This window comes from Oryzias latipes, chromosome 5, assembly GCF_053564925.1.
Source record: "Oryzias latipes strain Hd-rR chromosome 5, Olatipes_Hd-rR_3.1".
NCBI classification, from domain to species: Eukaryota; Metazoa; Chordata; class Actinopteri; order Beloniformes; family Adrianichthyidae; genus Oryzias; species Oryzias latipes.
The window spans coordinates 13,747,221-13,768,689 of NC_136241.1; the positions used below are offsets into that span (position 1 = coordinate 13,747,221).

Genomic DNA, 21,469 nt, shown 5'->3' on the forward strand with positions numbered 1-21,469 from the left:
ATTACAGACTCTCTCTTTTTTTTCTCCCTCTAACCCATATTAAAATTTCCTCCCACTTTATCTCCCTCTGAAGAGCCCGTCCATTTTTGTTAATCAAAACATATTCAAACAATCTCCTCCACCTCTCTAGTAGAATCTGAGAGGCTGATTGGCAATTTCAGCTGCAAAACTATAGTTCAGTGAAAGAAAAAGAAAAAAAAAAAGAGGGTGAATGCTAAACTGAGTGCTCCCTGCTGTTGCCATAGCAACACCTCAACAAGCAGCACAGAGAAGTGATAAGGGAAGAGAGAAGATATGATCAAATGTGAACACTCTATTCAGATGCGTTATACAATTTAGGATGTTTTTACCAGAGTCTGCTGTGGATTTGTTGTTCGGGCAGATGCCTACAAAAAATAAAAAAAAAATGTTTGTGTCTGAAAGCAATCACAAAGACGGACATGGCATCTGCTCCTCACCGATAACTGCATCTACGCTGTAAAAGCATGTGACAGAGTGTGCTTTGCATGCAGCAGGCCTGTTTCCATCACACACCCTGCTGACTTAAGCATCTCCTCCTCATCATCATCATCATCATCATCATCATCATCTTTGCTCTTGCCCGTTTCATCAGATCAGTCTGGACTCAATAAAACTGTCAGATCACCAACAGGGACTGTTAAATAGAGACAGCGTGAAGGCTGATGGAATGGCTCATTAGAGATGATAAGATAGAAAATTTGCTGCAGAATAAGAAGGGCTCACTTAAGAAAAAAAAAAAAAGAATGGAGGCTTTTTTTTTTTTTTTTTTTTCCAGAAGACAGATCTGTAACTTACAGCATTATAAAGATCACGTTCAAACCCCGGGAAGGAGAAACAAAATGGGCCAAAGCAGATAAAAGTTAACAAAGTTTATTACACTTTTATATACAAACAACGCTGCAAGGCACACCTTTGTTTAAATAAGAATATACACGTTTTCCTAGAGAAAGTTTAGGAGCGAGGGAGAAACAAAGAGAAAAAAAGAAGAAAAAGGCCTCAAATTACTAAATAGATGACAACAGATGATCACATCATTCATGTAAACGACACATTTTGTTACGCTGAAAGTCATAGAAAGTCTCTGCTAAGGAGCTGACGTAGTTTTTTTGCTGTTTACCGACGTAAAGGTCGTGCCACACAGCCAATACACACATTTTGCACAATTCTTCACATATGAAAAGTCTGTCTTTTGTGCTACATGCGTGACATACGTCATTCATAAGTGTTTCTAGCGTTGGTCATTCGTGGATGTGCGCAGATGTCCGTTGAGGGTTTCGTCAGACGGGGGTTTTGTCTTTACGTGAATTTGGTTTTGATAAATTTTTAGGTCGGTTGAGAATTACGCAGTTTATATGCAATTATTACCCAATATTGTTTGATTTTTGCAGACTGTTCACGTGTGTACCACCGATGTATAACTTTTATTTCGCATACACGGCGCGCAATTCACGTTTAAATGAGGAAATTGACGCACAAATCGCTAATGAATTGCATATAAACAGTGCAATAATCATGCACGATTGGCGTATTGCATGAGGGGTACATAAATGGGTCGATCTTTCCCCCCTTCGGCAGTAAATCCCGAGATGCCTATGAGCGTACGTCTCTGTACACAAGGTCATCACCGTGAACCCCCAAAGGTGAGAAGGGCTTTTGCTTATTCTTCAGCGGCATAACAACCAGCTGGTGCAGCTCCAGCAGAAGGAGGAGGAAGAGAAGGTAAGCAACCGTCTGGGTGAGGCCGTGCATCACTGCTTCTAGTGTTCTGTGCGTGTTTTACTAGAAACCTCTTCTGTGGTTTTTTTACGTGGTTCTTTTGTGATAAATCTGTAAGAAATTCAAGTAAAGACCACAAACTTTTCTCACCAATTCTTCCATGCAATATGTGACACGGTCTTTAAAATGATTGTGATCAATCAATTAAAAAAACAGCAATCAAAATATAGACTTGATTGATGCTTGAAATTAAATGAAGCTAAACGAATAAAAGGCTACAAAGATTCAGCCTGATTTGATCCTTAAGAAACATTTATTCTTTGCATTCATTTCGACATTATCGAAGTCGTGCTCTTATTGTAGATGCTGCTAGTCTTTTTTTAGGTCACAAATTATGAATAGTGTTAAAAAAATCTAATAAATTTTTTACTTTTTGCAATGAAAAATACAGTTTTACAAAAAGCAACCACACTTTGTCTTGTAGATCTGTTTTTGCAGTAGTTCCATTTAGAACGCTGATGATGACGATGATGATGATGATGATGATCGGACACTCCCCCTCTGTCACTCCACTGAAGCTGCTTTTATGAAAAAAAGAAAAAAAACACGTTTGTCCTACGTCAATCAGGACACTTTTTGTGGAGGTTTTCTTTTTTTAGACGGAGTGAGAGATGACAAAGGCCTGTTGTGACTCATTAAATCAAACTAAACTAAACTAAACTGGTGACAGAAAAGAACAAAAATAAACTGCTGTTGTGTTCATTCAGCTCAGCTTCGACACGTCAGGCACCTCGACTGGCTAACTGACCAACATCCCCGTTCTTCGTCTGTCCGGCAGCACCACTGGGCGCCCCGACTTGGGGCGATCGAACTAAAAGGTTTCGTCAGCATCGTTTGCCCCTCGGCCTGGCTGTGGAGAATTTTTCTGAGGCTGTCCTTGTTTTGACGCTCTGATAGGCCGGTCCTTCTCACGCCAGGAGCCCCAGCCGCCTGACCTTGGCCGACAGGAAAGAATGGATGATGAACACGAGCGTTTTCGGGCAGCAGTGAAGATCCAGCTGCTGAGGTGAGGAAACGGAGAGAGAGACAAAGAACCTATTTAGATACAAACAGACAAAACGACATGAAAAGGAATTTCACTTAGAGGAAAATGAGGTCAAAATGGTGAAAAATGAAATGAAAACATTCAACATGTCTAATATTAGGTTCAGTTCGAAGACCCACTCTGTTGAAAATAGCTGTTTCTGTGTTTTTAACATGTCATTGTGGCATTTTTCTCATGATGAGGACATATACAAAGAAAATTAAGCTTGACTTTGCATTTCTGAGTATTTTTTATTCAATCGCCCTGAATCAGGAGCAGACTCACACACATTCTTCTTTTAAGTTGGGGATGTGAGCGGCTGCAAGCTAACGGGAGAGCTTGTAAACAGAAAGCTCTCAGCAAGAGAGAGAGTAAGAGGAGCAGTACTGCTCCGCTGTAACGGTTCCGCCCACAACTCGAAGGTGAATTTCTAAAAAAAAAAAAAACTCATGCTGCTATGAAAAAACTATGTCCTAGATAACAACAGGACTTTTTGATTTAGGCTAAAACGTTATAATCATAACTAAAAGATTACTGGGAACACTTTTACAATAGATATTTTATGAAGCCTAATGTACTGGTTTGTGTTGCTTCCTTTTCCCATTAAAATTGACAGAAAAAGTAAACAATCCCTTATTGTTGGGCTTTAACGTTGGGACATATTTGACTTTCCTATCAAAATTAATATTACATTTAGCCACATATCTTAAATGACTTCTTTATTTTAGTTTGCTTTAGTTTTAAGAATTGTTTCGACTTTGAATACTGCATCTGTAATTTTAAAATAAAAAGGTATGTCTGACAAGCTCAGCCTCAGGGCCTCCAAAGTCGAGGAACATCATTCGAACTCCGTCATCTGATGACATTCGAAGGCGCTCAAAGGGCTGCTGGAGGAGAATGCTTTTCCTGACTCCCATTTCTTCTGTATAAAGTGTGAAACCCTCGTCGATGTGCACTCCCAAAGTACACTCTTTCCCGTTCCAACTGCAGGCTGCAATGGCAGAAACAATAAATAAAGGTGAAAGGTGTTTTTTTTTTAAATAAAATAAGAAGTTATTTATTTATTTATTTTTCATAGTAGCTTCTAATTTTTATTTCATTTCAAATACAATTAAGACATGCTGAGATCATTTTCTAATAAAGTTTTCCGCACTACCCCCATGCAAACAGCAGAGGGCGTTATGAGTATAGGAAGTGAAACTGGATATGCTCAAATGTGCAATTGCAAAAACTACATCCACTAAATGTTTTGTTTTGGTTTTTAAGTTTTGCTTAAAAAGCCATAAAAATTGAAAATAGTCCGATTAGATTAACCTAGATTAGGATAAATACAGAGAAAAAAATCCAAAGTTTCAAAAGTTTATATATATATATATATATATATATTTTTTTTTTTTCTACTTTAGAAACTTTGGATTTCCGTTCTCCTTTTTCCTAGAATAGAATAAAAATCCTTATAGAGAAAAAACAGCAATCCTATGGGATCTGCAGAGAATACCTCTGGTGTTGAGTCACGAAGAAACTGCACAGCACGCCTTAAGAGCAACATGAAAACTTATTTTCTGGAAGGTTCTGTACCCGTGGTGACCTCTTTGATGAGCTCAGCAGCGTTGTGGCAACCCTCCACCAACAAATGGGTCCAAGCGGACAGCTCTTTCGCAGAGTCCACCCGGAACACGTGAGTCTCCACACCCTGTCTGGTTCCTGATCGCAGGCCAAAGGACAGCTCAGAGTCCGCATGCAGGCAACTTTTTCCTGGACCGGAGTGGACCAATCTGAGCGCATGGGGAGGAAATATTACTGGACTGCGGCTGGAAAAGACACCTGTTAAGAACTATTACAGATGCTCTAGCCAAGAAAAAAAAGATGGAAATGAGGCATGTAAGAGAGGAAGAAGTGAGAAAAATATGACTCATAGATTCTGCTAAAAATATAGTTTTTCCCCAGAGGTGTGATGTTGTAAAGCAGTTTAGATGTGGAAGGAGTGAACATGTGTAACAGGGAAGAAAAGAAAGAGAGCAAACTGGTTTACTGGACGGCAGAAAAAAAAGATGAGAGCAAAAGTCCTAAGCCACACATCCATGTGAGAACCTGGTGGTGATGAGCGGGTGGCTCTTGGTGGGGCTGCTGAGGCTCTGCTTGTTTTCAGGCAGTGATGGAAACAGCAGAAGGTCTTTCTCCGTCAACACAGCCAGGACTGCTTTCTCTGGACCCTGACGCATCTGCACACACAAACACCCACTTCACAGTCAAGTTAATCACCGAGACCTTTTGCTTTGCAAAGAATCTGCTCCTTCTGGATTCAAGGGAGCAGTTGTTCTCTAAACTTCAAATGCATTTGAAGAATCGTCCACATGAGGATGCCTAAATAGCTTCACATGTCATTTCTCACAGACTCTCTCACATTCCTAAGCAAAAAGCTTGAAGACAAACATCAAACTCTTGAAAATCTTGAACTTAAATGTGATTTAAAGCATTTTGTTGCTTCTGAAAGAAAATCAAAATGTAATTGATGGTATGTTTACAACATTTATTATAACTAATGTTTCCCATATGCCTTTTTGTTATTATCTACTTTGCGATGTTCTCTTTTGTGGTGTCTTCTTTGCAGGATAGGCTCCCAATAGTGAAGCTTTAACACCTAAAGGTATTTTTTTAGTGAGGATTTTATGAAAAGTAACAGTTGTCCAACACATATTTTTAAGTTTCAAATGTGTTATAAACAAACATGAAAAACTATTCTTCAATCTTTAGAGGGCTGTGGAGCATTTCCAGTGTGTGTAATAATCTCAGAAAAATCTAAAGCAGCGATGTCGGGTAATCTTAGATTGCTAAACAAAGCATCCAGCAGAGGTTGGTACAGCATGTAGAGGAGTTAACAGTCAGTGTGTTCTGAGCGGCTTCACAGGGAAACCACCTGATCTTGAGTTTATTTAGTAAGTAGCAAAAAAAAAAAAATGTGGGTTAGGTTGTGAAGGAAAGCTATTTCCAAAAAATATTCCTATCAGGGAACAGTGGATGCAGTTTATTTTTCTCAAACAGAAGACTGTTTTTGTTCTGTGTACACAAACGTATTCTAATTCCGGTATTCTACTAACCTGCTTAGTTGAGGCTTGTGTTTTGCTGCTGGACAGCTGAATTTCTCCCTTTTTGATCTATCTATTTTTAGGTATTTTTTCGGTGCAAAAAACTAAGGCAGAAAAAAGTTACTTACAAAATGCATTTATTGGTTCTACATAACAATAAATAAAATTGACCTATGTAGGTGATCTGCTTATTAAAATAAGAAAAACTATTAGCTCCCAGGAACCAAAAACTGGCCTGAAAACAAAACATTTTAACTTGCTCTTTTTTTTCATGTAGTTTGTTACAGTCGGGTGATGCCGTTACAGGTATTTCTAACAGACTTTTCACGCATGTCCCACAGATGTATAACTTTTACATTGTGTATAATATGAACACATAACGTTAAACTTAGGTGAAAAAACTAACTTAGTTAACTTAAGTTAACTAACTGACGCACGAATCGCTTATGAATTACATTTAAACAGCGCGATAATCACGAACAGTTCATGTTCTCAGTGGATTTACGTATTCTCTGTGCGTGGTTTATTCGTACTTTTTCCGTGGTTTTAACGTGGTTCATTAGTGATACATCGGTGAAAATCTCATGTAAAGACTACAACTTTTCTCCCTTTTTCCATGTATTTTCACATATGACCAATTTTCATCCATGCAACATGCACAAATGTACATAGTGGCTGTGGGAAACGGCCTTTATATTTAAAAAACAAATGGAAGTGGCCAGAAGTCTGCTGAAAAACAATAAGACCATTCACGGCTAAAAAGTCAAAACAGAATTTTTCTACTTTATTTGTCTTTTTTTTTTTACTACTGCTTCAAAATGAATGAATCAAAAGGGGAATCCTGATTTATCTCGTTAACATGTGACCTCCACACAAACACATTTCCTACCTGTTCTGTCATCCAGCCCACATGCTTGATTTGTACACCAGGCTGCATGATCTTTAATTCCTCCTTCACTTGCGGTAACAGACTGCCAGCAGCAGCCTGGATGGCGTTGTACCACGACTGAGCCATGGCTGGGTCTTTAGCCCGCAGGAACACAGAGTTCTTTCTGTTGAATGAAGTCACCTCAAAGTATCTGACAAATGAGATGAAAGCAAGAGAGGGAAAGAGGAACAGAGGAGATGGGGAAGTGGGGCAGTTGGAGAAACCAAAGACAAAATGATGTATAACTTGAGGGGGAAGAAATGTTCAGTAACATAAACGTGACTAAAACCAAAACATCTTGAAGCACAGAGTCTCGGATTACTTGGAATTGACGTCCGCATTGATTTTCTTGCTCAGAAATGTTTGACTGAATCAGAAGTGACAAAGCAGGAAGTGTTTGACATGTAGCACCTGTCTTCTGTGTCCGGGGGGCACTGTTTCCGTGACACCTGGCACATCTTCAGAGGTACGCTGCGAGGCTCCTTCCCCTCAGCAGGAGAGAGCTCGGGGTCCCTCTGAGGAGTGGAGGGAGGAGAATCCCAGGGGAGAGACGCTCCGGGGGATCCAGAGCTTTTAAAAAAAGCAGACATTTCCTTGATGTACTTCACTGCAGAAGAGGAGAGAGGGGAGTTTGGTTAAAAATGGCTGATGAGGCAAAAGACAGACAGAGCTGATTATAATTTGATTTAAATGGGGTCCCACTGAGAGGATGAGTCTTTGTCTAATAGTTTCTTATAGTTAATTGAGAATCCTAAAGACAACTGCTGTTGGAAGCTTTCCTGATTCCAGCTCTTCCTTTAAGATGCAGGAGTGAGGATGTCCTGGGCCCCAGCTGGAGGCACAGATGAGGATATAATTCTGGGATAGGTGCCCAAGCACAGCTGGACTATATGATCCACACTTTTAGACATTCTTCCTTCGTGAAGCAACCTTTTTTAGAAATAGGGGAAACTGAATGAATCGGCAACACAAACAAAAATTGTCATTAACTCATGAAGGCCGTGTCCCACACCCACTAGGTACATTTTGCGTATGTTGCACAGAAGAAAATTGGTAATACGTGAATATACGTGGAAAAAGAGAGAAACGTTGAGGTTCTTTACATGAATTTTTCACAGATGTATCACAAATGAATCCCGTTAAAACCCGTTAAGACCCGTTGGCCGAAAGCCTCGACAGACATTTGCGCATATCGACCGATGGCAAACGCAAAAAACACTTGAGAATTATGTATTTCCTGCATGTATCACGAAAAACCAACATTTCATGTGTAATGCGGAAAATTTACGGTCACCCTGTGATTCGCGTTCAAGAAATTTGCAAAATGCGGATTTGGTTCATGGTGTTCACACTGGGAGGGGTTAATAGAGGGAGGGGCTTCTTCTTCCTTTTCTTTTGCTACTCTTTACTAGTGCATGTGCGTCAATTACACTTAGAAGAGGCTTGGTGCGAAATGTAAATGCGGTGCAAATCTCGTGAATCTTGCTCCAGGTTATTTCTTTCACAGCTCTATTCCGATAAATGAAAGTTCTGGCTGGGCACAAACGGTTGGCACAAATCTAAGTCTCAGTCTAAGTTGGACCTGGTTTATTGGCCGCACATGAGCCCGAAAATGCTCGTCAAAAGTCTTGCTCTCAATGTGTAAACGCAAGAGTTTTGAATGTGAAAGCCAGAAATGTGCATTTACAGAGACTTCTCAATGGAATTGGTGCTTAAGGGCGGTGTGAACATAGCTTCCGCATTCCAGAGCCTTTTTGAACATTTTGTGTGGCAGTGCTTCATATCTATATTTTAACCCTTGCTCTTTTTTTCTTTCACATATATATTTTTCGTTATATCATACAATCGTTCCACAATAAACCTGAAATTACACAGAAAACTTCAATTCTGAGTAGTAAGTTTGTCATTTTTTACCTGCAATAAACACAAAAAATGGACATTAAATTGGTTTTATGTTTTAGAACAAAAATCAAAAAAGTGTGGAGACAAAATAAAAATAGATGTTTGTTTTAAACTAAAAACGTCAAAGCTAAAGACTTTTTTGAAACCCTCAGGTCATATTTTGAATGAAAACTATACTTCGATAAAGAGCTGATGGTACTATGGGTTAATATCTTTTGTCACAGTTTAAAATGTTGCAAAAATAAAAAGGTAAATTGTTATGAAACTATCGGAAGAAACGCTGACACCAGGTTTACTAATTTCTCCTTTTAAAAATCACTGATTTTTATCATCAATTATATAACCCAAAGACTTTTCATGTATTATTGAGACATGATTCTGTGAAGAACAGTTTTTTTGAAATGACATTTGCCTCACACCCCTGCACATACGCCTACACACCACCACCACCACCACACACGACTTCTGCTGCGGTTCAGGAGGCTTTGGTATTGGTTTAGCAGGAGTAGCCTCTGCCAGAGTAAAAATAGCCCAAAGGACACAGTAAGGCAGGAGGCTGGAGGCAAAGCTCTGGTTTCACTGGGGAAGAGGCAATTGGCCTTCTTGCGCACCACAAAAGCAAAGTTGCTAGAGGGCGAGCAGAGGAGTCAAAGCACAAGACGGCATTAAGAAGGCTTGAATTATTCCCAAAATAGTCTCTTTTGTCAAAAACATCATGAACACAACTGGTTTGATGGATCATTTCACTGAATCTAAACACAAAAGGTGCACCAGTTATAGAGGTGAAGGTTATTTTGGTACCAACTCACCATCTAATCAATGTGACAGAGAAAGCACTGAAACTGGTTTTTATTCATGAGGCTTTTGGGTTTTTGTCTGCTCTGAAGTAGCTTTTTTTGTACAAGAAGATTCCGGGTTTCAAAAACAATGTTGACAAGAATGCTAAAAGACACCTGATGAAAGCCACTACAGCAAACCTGACCATGATCAGAAAGAGACATGTTGAAGCTGATGAATAAAGTCTGACAGATGCCGTCGCTGGCTGTCTCCAGCCTTTCCTTCAAGAGGATTCCACTGAAAACAAAATATGTCTTTAATCTAAGGAAAGACATTTCCTTTCAACTTTAAGCATAGATCATGAGTTTCGGAAAAAAGGGTTAAGCGAAAGCAACAGAAAAAGTATGAAGTAAATGATCAACATTTAGTATAATGGAGAATACTTGTACTGCAAATATGGTTTTATAAACGATCCCAAACCCAAAAACCTCCTCAGTTTTTAACATTTCTTCTTATACTCAAAAATATAGTTCTACTTTGTCTCTGTATCTACAAGGTTAAAAAACTTAGTATTTAAAAAAAAAAAACAATATACCAAACAAAGAATCCAAACGTTATGCCCTTTTCTGCAGCATGACTGAGATGCTTTTCAAATAACCATGACTAATCAAATAATGAACTGATTAATAAGTAAATAATTGAAATAATCATTGGTTGCCACTCTCTAATGAAAATGGCGTTTTTGGTCATTTTAACATGTGCTTGTGGCATTTTCCTGATGATAGAGGGCACATATAAAGAAAATTAAGATTAACATCGCAGATCTTTTTCTCAAAGTGTTGTGAATTGGAGCAGATGAAAAAAATGGTGTTTGAAAAAGAGTTCATTTGTGATGTAGAAAACATGCTGGGCGGGCTATAAGCTTCCTGCTCCACTCTGACATTGATCGCCACTTTTGTTGCATCTGTAATGTTGGGTTGGGGTTGTGAGGGGCTGTAAGATAGTGGGAGAAAGTGTGTAAACAGATTTTTAATGGGGGGGAATTCTAAAAGGAATTTCGAATGAATTCCTGACGCTCTACAGAAACTATGTCCTACAAAATGACAGGTTTTTTGACTTTGTTTTAAAATGGCATCATGATAATTAAAAGAACAACGGGAATGCTTTTAAAATAGATCAAAGGTGATCGAAGTGGGACTAAAACACTGTTAAAAGAAAACCTGTCACTCAAAGACTCTATGCAACTCAAAGACTGAAATATGACTGAGTCACAATAATGCCTCTTGGAACAAATTCCTTAGTATTTTTGTTAATAAAGCGAATGCAGTAGTAACTAAATTAATAAATCCCTGAACGCCAAGTGCTGGAGCCGGCTGAAGAATTTTTCTTTTCTAAAATCAGACTCAACTAATATAAACATATTTTGCTCCATAACCCGTGTGCTATCTTAGATGTCCCCACCCTTCCATTGACGTGTTCTCCCTACCATGACAAAGGTGGATAAAGGTGGAAAGATTTCATGTAATCCATGGACACCAGTGAAGATCACAAATCATTGAAGAAAAAAGGTTCAGAGCACTGTCTAGTGCAGGGGTGTCAGAATCCAGGCCCTAAGGGCCGGTGTCAAACATGTTTTCCCACCAACCTGCCATTGAAGCTCCTTATTGGCTTATCGCACCTGATTCAGGTAATCCGCAGCAGACGAGGCAGGAATTCTGGAAAACCAGCAGGATGTCGGCCCTCAAGGCCTGGAGTTTGACACCCCTGGTCTAGTGGGTCTAGACCAACTCCTAATGTTAAAGTGCCTAGGATAGCACAAGGGTTAAAGAAAAATAATTTAAGAAGTAGTCTTTGTCTTTATTTACAGAGAGAAAAATGAATCAGCGTATGTATGAAATATGAAATCAGTCGAAAAATCCGTCCATGTTTGGTTTGTGTAACTAGGATCTTGTACAGAGAAATGAGCAGCCAGTATGCACACACTTTGAAGTAGTTGTCCTGCATGCGTAATATTTCATAGAAATGAGCTTCTGTCCATTTGTTCCTGTGCCAACAAACTGATGTATGCGCCATGGGAAAGCCGAGCGCTCCTTCACCGAGGCCGTTCATCATTTATCTGGTCAATCTCAAAACTGAGGGAAAAGACCACAAAACTAAAAATAGTGAAATTACTGCTCATCTCAAGAAATGAATATTTAATACAAAGACCAGACAAAATGTATTTGATATCCGGTTTTATACCAGTTAACATCTATGACATTTAACAGATTTTTTTGTGTAAATAAAAACCAAACAAAATAAAATGATGTACTGGTTTCCAACAATGATCCTAGATGATATTAGATTCAACAATATGGCCACATTTTAAATATAATCTCATTACCATCCCTCTATTTGTACTGAGTGAGGCTGCATCCTTGGAAGGTTGGAAGCTTTTCCACGTTCTTGAGGAAAGCTTTGCCTTTCCCCCAAAGCTTTTGGAGAATTGAAAGCTGTTTTCAACTTGTAGGACTAGTCACAAAAAGACATGACCTCTCAAGGGCTAGAGTGCCTTTGGAGTGAATAAAGGTTTTAACCATAATAATCTTTAGTAATTTTAATGTTATTTATGCCATAGTCTTGACTTTTATTGGCTGCTCGGTGTGGATTAAAAAGTGATAATCCACAGTGATAATGTACACCGGTCACATAGTCTAAATGCTCTGTATCACTGCGCTGGCTTCTTTAAAACAAACTTTAGCTTCATCATCTGGACAAAAACAAGCTGACAGAGGTGAACTTTCTGATCTGATGTTTTATTTAACCCATCGTGATGATCAGCATACATATCGCTTTCCTAACCAATCGCTGCGGGCTCAGCAGTTACCCTGACGACGCGCCGCACCACGCATCAAACGCTTTTTGTGAAAAAGCTATTTAAATAAAAAAAATAACAAGAATAAAGGACTAAAACCTGATCGAATATTTATTTAATTCACAAGTGACCTTGGTATAAGCGGGATAGTACCCAATGAAGTGTCCATTCTAAGGAATTAACATGGAAGCAACCGTCCATCGCGGTTCGGCTTCCACAGCGTGCGTTCATTTCTGATCATTGGCACCTCTTTGGGCATTATCTCTTGATATGAAGATGTTGTAAAAGCAAATCATCGATGTAAAACATTTTATTGAATGACGTTTCCATCAGAGCCTTGAAAACCGATAAAGACAAAGTCCAAAATAAAGTAAAAAATAAAAAGAAATAGATATATTTATATGAGTTCTAAGAAGGCGGAGCTAGATAAAGCTGAAAAAAGGTGTGACAGGTTGTTAAAAAGCCAGTCTGGTTGGGAAATAGTGAGACGGACAGTGCAGACACAGATTATGCACTTAGGCTGCAGCCAGAAATGTTGCCATGAATACCAGCGGTGGCACATCGCAAAGCTAAATTTAGCTGAGATGGCACTGCTATGACTTTAGCTGATCTGGCAGCAAAAGAAATTCCTTTTGTTGTATAAATGTGAAGGGAAAGTTTCTATGTCCTGTTTGGTACTGGGCCATTAACTTTCTTGCTGTGAAAGTTCGTACAGTTTTATAGAACCTCACAAATCACAGGAAGCCATTGGGGTTCTGACACTTAAATGTGGTTAGATGTTGCTTGGCTGAACTGTAACCACTAAGAATACTTGTCTGAAGTCGAGTCCTGGCTTCTGGACTAAAGTCTTCTTTCTTGAAACAACCAGCCTCTCATCCAAGTGGATTCATCAGTCCAAAGTACTTTTAAGACATTTCAATATTTGGATTTCAGCCAGAACTGAGACTGTGACCTTTATACCAATTTACTGCAAATATGAAAAACATTGATAAGTGTGAGTCTGAGTGTGTTTGTGGCTGTGTGGGTGTTTGTGAGCCCCAGCAACCTCCGTTACCCCAAAAGGGATTCAAAATGTTTTGAAGATTCAAAATACTGAGAGATAACGGCCCTACCATAGATTGTCTAGGGTGTACCCCCTCATTTGCCTGACGATGGTTGGGATAGGCTTCAGCAGCTCTTTGACCCCAAACAGAATCCAACATATTCAGAAGAAAGACAGATAAAAACATTAAGAGCTAATATCGCCCTGCGATGGACTGGCTAAGATGTACCCCGCCTTCGCTCAGTGGTGGTTGGGATAGTCTCCAGCAACCCCGTGACCCAGAGAGGGATTAAGCCTGTTTAGAAGATGGATGAGAGATGAAGTACACAGCACTGATAATTGTTTTTCCAACAATTTCATGGCATCAGTGGACTGTGAGGCTCAGGTAGGACTTTCTAAATTCCCACACGTCCGTTTGATGATGATTTCCCAGAGGAAAAATCTCATCCATTAAATTCCAGGCTTGCAACACCTGAGACTAGAAGGTCTAGTTTCAAAAATCTAGGACTCAGAAGTTTAAAGTGCTTGTTGTTCCAATTCGGAGGTTGCATACAGTTACATTTGTTATGTAATGATTTAATCTATAAACACTGAAAGATCATTAAATGTCTTTCCGAATGACAGCAGTGCTTATCGTTAAAAGGTTTAAATCCTTCTAAAAATGTTTTTTTTAAATATTTTCATTTGAACTTCTTTTTACGTCATAATGTCTTTAAAAAGAACAGTAGGTCTTGGATATAAACATTTCTTCATCTGGAGGACAGAACAACAGGGGTACTGATTTATTGGACCCAAACAATGTGATCCAGAACAATTCTTCCCTGTTCTATCCTTTTCAGTGGTTACTGTGGGAGTAGCTGGAATGTCTACGGCAAGCCATTAACCTCAGAAACACACTGTTGGCTCTGTAGACTGTCGCGCAAATAACGCTCAATGTTAAATCTCTGTTGATAGATACTTGGACTCTTGGACCTGAATAACTCCATAAATAACAGTAGAAAACAAGAGAAACACCTGCTGTTTCCAGTCTATTGAAAGGTTATTACCAGTCAAGGTTAAAAAATAGAACGGAAATGTCAAGCAGACAAAAGTAAGATATTGATCCAAGCAGAATAATGTGGCTTTCACGTGCTGTAACACCATGATGTATGCCAGGTGAACAGAAATCAGTGTACTAGTTTTCCCTCTGAAGAGTAACTACACTTCCTCTACCACACGTGATCCCCTCTTGAGGCTGGTTTAGGATAAAAGAAGCTGGAACCAGGCCAATTAAACAACTAACCACTTGGGGGCTTGTTGTCAAAGAAAGTCAGTTATATCGTTTTTATGTAACAGACGAGCCATACATAACTTGCACAAAATCTGGTTTCAAACTCCTTTTCCACCCATGCAGTTAGATGTATATCTTAAAAATCTCAACAAAGAAACTCATAATTTTGTTAATATTAGAAATTAAAATAAAAGGGCAATGGAGCATAAAGCGCAAAACCTAGATCTATATTAACCCAAGGCTGACCAATTAACAATGTCCTATCTCTTTTGCTGTTATTTACAATTTATGCTTTTCTTTTTTGAGAGTTGGGTTCTGAGTATTAGCACCATTTGTCATATAAATATCTTTTTTGGCAAAAATTATTTCTCTGAAAGAAATATACCGAAGGAACCCAGGTGTCTCAATCCCTCTACCCTGGTTATTTAACCGAACCTTCTAGTTTGCATCACATTTAAGAAACCAAATTAGTCAAAAGCATGTAAGTTACATTTAATTGGTAAAAGTAGATTTTAAAGGGATGCATTAATCTTTATTTTAAAAAAGTAATTAAAAAAAAAAACTTAAAAACCATATTCAAATTCCACTTCTTTTTTTATCTACACAAAATAATCTCCAGTAAAGAAAGCACAGTTCTGTTCCAGATACATTTAATTGAATCCTCTTATTTCTTAAATTTGACTTTAATTAACCCTAAAAAAATAATAATAAATAAATAAAAAGCTGTGGCGAGAATTGACCAAATGAAACTTTAGCGTACGTTCTTACGACTACGGTAACTCTATAACAGTTTACAATTAATGGTTCTGAAGCAGAGAAAAGCAGTCTTGCGCTTTCAGCTGATTCACGTTGATCGTGTAAACAGTCGAAGAGATACGGTATGTCAAAGACCGTGCGTTACTTAGGAGTTGACAGTGACATCGGTGGTGTTAAAGGGTTAAACAGTCGAACCTATTCTGGAACTACAGGCGCTAGGTAACAAAAATCAAATTCATTAAAGCCTGATGTAAGGCTTTGACTTTAGAGCTCTTGGTTCTCTCATCGGCAATGCCCAACCCAGCTAAAGGCAGTCGTTTCATTTGTTTATATTTCACCAATCTGAGCGACAGAACTGAGGGCCAATCAAATCTCTGCTTGATGCGTTTAATGAACTCCAGAACTTTTAACGCGGCCCAACAGCCAAGTTAAACTCAGTCCGCGACAATATGTTTAAAACTCAATACACAAGTGAATGTGTGCATTTGATGTAATTTCAACATTTTTAAAGTACAATAAGTCTGTGGATTCTTTTTAATAACATTGTTATGCTGTTGCTAATAAATGATGAGTATTTCTCGTGGTGGTTTTGCTGATGGTCTAGTCCGGTTGATACGTGGTGAGTTTCTGCTTCATGCAGGCGTTGAGACTTTAAACGGGATCTTAGGTTGGTCTGAATGTTCTGTAGATGTGAGACAGACTGATCACATGCAGACACGGAGCCAAACACACACTCACATGCTGCAGTGAGTGACGGGCAGTGGGTTTTAAGTTTTTACAATCACTGCGCGATTCACCTGCTGCCTGCCCCCACCCTGTGCTTTCTTCCTCACACATCCCGTCCCCGCAACTGCGCGCTCTTTTTCAGAGACGGGAGCGCGCAGTTTTAGGCACGGCAATTCACAGGTTTCCGGCTGGTACAAACTCTGTGAAATAATAGATAATAATAAACTGACTTTTGGCATCGCATCGCGCCCGAGAAGGACTGGTCTAATGAAAAAAAAAGTATAATTAAAGATTTGTCTGCGAGCCACATGTGACCATCAAAAGAGCCATATATGGCTAGCGAGCCATAGGTTCCCGACCCCTGATCTAGTCCAACTATTGCACAGGTAGTCCACTTTTTTTTTGCACAGCTGGTCCAATTTTTAAATAGGTAGTTCTTGCACAAATAGTCCGCTTATTGTACCTTTTCAGTTTTAGCAGCCCTCTTGTGTGTGTGCTTGTTGAGTGCGGTGATGGTTTGTGGGATAGGAACAATTTGTTCGTGTTCTGATTGCTCTGCACCGCTGTCCTTAAGGTAACAGTTGAAACAGAGTGTGTGCTGGGTGTGATGTGGCACTGAGTATGTGTTGGCCCCTCTTGAAACGGTAGGAGTTGTGTAGTTCAAGTAGAGAGCAGTTCAGCCCTACTGGCTTTAGATTTTACCTCTGAGGTGTAAATTCGGTCTTACTCCTTTTTCCTAAACAGAACACCTGTTCACTTAGCCATTAGTTGTGGGAGGTTTGCTCTTTAAGAGCCATTTGTGGGAGACCTTACATGCATGTCGGAGCTGGAGATAAACCTCCATTGGTTTTTCAAAATCCTGAAAGAGGCATATAAACTGACTGTCACAACACAGCCAATAGTTGAAGTCTATTACCGATGCATTCATGTTTATCTCGATCAAAGCATAGATAGAGTGGCGTCACGCCAGAAAATGCTACATTGGTCTACACAAATTTAAGGATTTTCATCTAAAATTCATTCATCTTGATGGTGTATCAACATTATTGTGTGTCCCCAATTTCCATTTTGACAGAAGCCTGTTCTGGGGCATGAAAATGAAACTCCCATGGCCGTTTAAAAATGGCTGATGCGGGCAGATTTTAGAGTTAAAAAGAGGACTGTCGTAGTGTGAATTGCATACATTACCATTAACACACACTTAACTGAGAGCACACTACTACACACCAAAAACTGATAGAAAGATTCTTGATTGGCATTTTTATTCAAAAAATGCTTACTTTTTCCTGCATCTGCACTTCTTGCAGAGAGCTAGAAATGATACGCCTTTTAGCAGAAATCATTATCATCATAAATCATGTGCTAAACTGACTTAAATCTCTGAAAGTGGCTGGTTATACAGGGAAAAAAAACTTTGAATCTCAAATGAACTAAAAACAATTGAACATGCTTCCTTGTAAATCCATATTTTTTTTTAAAGAAAACAAATTAGGGAAATGTGCACAAAGAAGAAAGTGTGTAAACAGACACCAATACAGTGGCTTACTTTTCTGTCTTACAGCAGTACCAGTCAACCAGCCCAGGTTTTCTCTGCACTGTATGATTTAGATTAGTAGTTCATTCTTAAAGCCCATCTTATTAAAATCATGGATGGACGCCAACCTCAGGGGGTTTTATGGTGCGAGGGAGGTGAAGACAGAGTACATGCAGCCACTGGGGAATCAGACTTTTAAAACAATTCACATGCTGCCAGAAACTGATTTGATTACTCTGCAAGGCGAGCCAGGAAAGGTAATTATCCTCATTCAACAAAATGAGAGTAAAGGAAACTTTACTTTACTGGATTTGGTACAAGACCAGAGTAAAAGGAGATTAAAGATACTTTTTTTTTTTTTTTTACGTTTTTACTTTCTAATGAAAATAATCTGCACACATATTGCAGATAACTAATGTGCATGGGCTATGTTGATTTCTAAAATAGAGTTGTGTCTATTTTTACATAATAATTAAGTAATTCATCTTTGTCATGGGATTTATTGATACTTAATGATTCTTTATTATGTCTGATTAAAGTTATGAAGCGGATAATAATAAATCATGTAATAAAAATGGTCCAGTAGAACAGGTTTGCTTCCTTCCACTCCCCTTTCAAGCAATCTTTGATTTAATGTCTAATTAACCTAAGTTTGATACATCTTTGTATGAATGTATAACTGCTGATTATATTGTTTTGTGCAATGTTCTTTCTTTATTTGTTGAAATAAAACATTTCAAATCAAAAATCAAATCAAAGTTTTTATTTCATTTACTGTCTTTTTCAGGGTATCAGTCACATTTTTTGCATAGTTTGGCCAGGGGTGCGACTTATACTCAGGAGAGACTTAAGTGATTATTAAGCAGTAAATATGGCTCATATGTTAGTTGTTTCCATACCTACAGGTTGCCTCTTAGTGGTTGTTTCCCACTAATACCCCCTAGAGGGCACTGTAGGTGCATTTATCAGTATTTTCTACATACAGCAATGCAGAAGAAGAAAAAGCACCATCCAAAACAAACAAGGAGGAGAACATGATCGTTCTCCTGAACTGAACTATATGATATTTTTCTTATTTGCATCGAGACGGTATTATTCTTGTTTTTATTTTTTCCTTCCTTAGACTAATTCGGGAGAGCAAGTCATCATGGGTTAAAGAGAGACGGAAGTACCGCTGAAAGCAGCCGTCATTCAGACGCAACTCCTGCAGTAGAAGGTAATGATCGCCAAAAAAATAAAAAGTCTGTGAATGATCACATGAACCCAGACATGCAGACATGTTTACTGATGCTTCTGTAGATCTCTTCAAAATAAATAAAACTGATATTGCAACATCATCCATGTCGTCATGTATTGTAAACGATATATACGCTCAATGTTTCCATGTAACGTTCAGGCTAGAAACGGTAGCTTCACACATTTTTGGACAAAGTGTAAAGCATCAAATATGATGTGCATGAAAAGTGAATTGAATGGTGTTCGGTGTGAAAGTTAGCTTTATGCCGGGCTAGGCAGAATTGTTCAGATGCGTTACACTTTTTTTTTTCTCCTAAAAGTGCGACTTATGCCGAATCCAAATTCTTCCTCTACTTCTCCGGCTTCTCCCTACTCCTACATTTAGCCCTCCAAACCAAGAAACATGCAAAAAAGTGTTTTCAAATTCAGACATTACTGCCACGCGATGACTTCATTAATATAGCAGCCAGCGCTCTGAAAATACATAAAATCTGTGCTACAACTTTATAAAAGTCAAAGTCATGCCAAAACAAAAAGTCAGTACTTGGATCTAAATGTAAACTTCTGTAAAGAGAAAATGCGTTTCTCTGCAGGTGGCAATGTGACGTTGATCCCCCTCCTGGCAGAGGAATACCCACCTCAAGTTCACTACGGCTTCACCTGAAAGAAACCAGTTCGGACACCACTGCAGCTTCAAATGCTCCTTCAACTGGAGCAATAGGGAGAAGCCAGAGAGGCCGGGGAGGAATTTGGAATCAGTCTTGTACTCCAACTTCTATATGTTTTTTTTCTTCTTTCTTATGCATTTTTTTGGCTCCTGGAAAATAAAGTACTTCTTTACACAATAAAACCTTTGAATTGTTTTTACATAAACAAAATGCTGGTGCATTTTATTGTACTGCCACAGAACTTTGGGTAAAATAATGTTTTTTCACTGTCATGATGGGATCAAAGTTCAACTTCTGGTTCCGGGTTAACAAACGGACACATATTGCCGGCTTAACTACTTTACATAAGTAGGAAGTAATTCATCATTGTCATGTGATTTATTGATACTTAAGCATACGTAATGACCTGAAACTGTGTTGGTAAGGCATTGATGACAGATGAAAGGTTATGAACCGGATAATGATAAATCATGTAATAAAATGGTTACGGTAGAACAGGGGTGGGATTAAATAAGTTCGCTTCCTTCCGGTCCCTTTCAAGCAATCTTTGATTTAAAATTTAATTATCTTAAGTTTGATACGTCTTTGAATGAATGTATGAATGCTTATTGTATTGTATTGTTTTGTGCATTATTCTGTGATTGCTTGAAATAAACCATTTCTAATCAAATAAAAAAAATCAAAGGTTATGTTCAGAGAAGTAAAGCGTTTATAGAAAAGAACCAAAATGCTATGAGTATGTCTTTATTTGAAACAATCCACAAATACTGTATTTTCTTCTGCCTTCCTCTAATCAAGTGCATGTTGTTCAGCTCTGTGACACGGATGATTGGAGTTTGGGACTGCAACTTATCAGGGCCCCATGATCGGTACAGAGGGCTTCCGATGGGGCTTGTTAAGCAAACAAACTGCCACAGAAAGTTAAAGGGCCAGAGGGAAATTTGTGATATAATAAAGCTTTGTTGTTTTGGGTGTAAATCCTCCTCTTTGCTGAGTCTGACCGCATGGTTCTTTACAGGCCAGCACTTTTGAGAGAGAGAAAAAAAAAAACAAGAATAAGGTTTAATGTGAGAGGTTCTATGTTTTACAGCACATGTGCACATGGTCAGCAGTTACAGTCCAGACTGCAGAAAATCAATGATAATCTTCAATGACAGTCTCAAAGCGACACCGAAAAATCTGAGCAATTTAAACAGAATCCACTGTTCCAATAGGAAAAAGAGGGTTAAAGAGCCACTGCGATGAAAATCATGCTTTAGGTGTTTTTATTAACATGTTATTGGGGCATTTTTCTGATGATGGAGGACATATGTAGAGAAAATTAAGATTTAAGTAGCATCTCTGAGTGTTTCTTTATTTAAATCATTGTAAATCAATTCAAATCAATTAAATTCAATTTTATTTATATAGCCCAAATTCAAAACAACAGAAATCTCATTGGGCTTCGTACTGTACTTTCAGCTTTTACTCCATGGGTTGCACAAAAAGATTGCATAAAAATGTGAAAAACTAAAGCATTTTTTAAACACAATCCCTGGTAGACTACTTCCATGGACTAAAAGCTGAAAGTCTGCACTTCAATGGCATCTGAGTTGTTTTATTCACACTTCACTGTGGTAATGTACAGAAACTAAATTAGCAAGAATGTGTCTTGGTCCAAATATTTATGGTCCTGACTGTACAATCAAAAGGATCATAAATGCATATAATTAAAAAAATCTGGAGCCGGGTGGGTGGCTGCCTGGAGTGCGGAGCGGGTCTCCCTTGGGGGGGTCCTGGCTCGTACCTGGGGTTGGGGCGGGGGGATGCCCGGAACTTCTGGGTGGTGGTGGGGTGCTCGTCTGGGGCTGTGGGCGTCCTTCTCCGGTG

General features: G+C 38.8%; 1 protein-coding gene across 1 annotated transcript in view; it reads right to left on the reverse strand.

Moving 5' to 3' along the window:
* Positions 1-875: 875 nt before the first annotated feature.
* Positions 876-21,469, reverse strand: part of snta1 (syntrophin, alpha 1) — a 40,190-nt gene continuing 19,596 nt past the window's right edge. Inside the window, exons 3-8 of the mRNA XM_023954910.2 lie at positions 7,247-7,442; positions 6,797-6,986; positions 4,913-5,043; positions 4,400-4,596; positions 3,625-3,812; positions 876-2,798 (exon numbers count right to left, since the gene is read on the reverse strand). Coding sequence (XP_023810678.1) covers positions 2,706-2,798; positions 3,625-3,812; positions 4,400-4,596; positions 4,913-5,043; positions 6,797-6,986; positions 7,247-7,442 — 995 coding nt within the window. The 3' untranslated portion in view covers positions 876-2,705. The remainder of the gene's footprint in view (positions 2,799-3,624; positions 3,813-4,399; positions 4,597-4,912; positions 5,044-6,796; positions 6,987-7,246; positions 7,443-21,469) is intronic.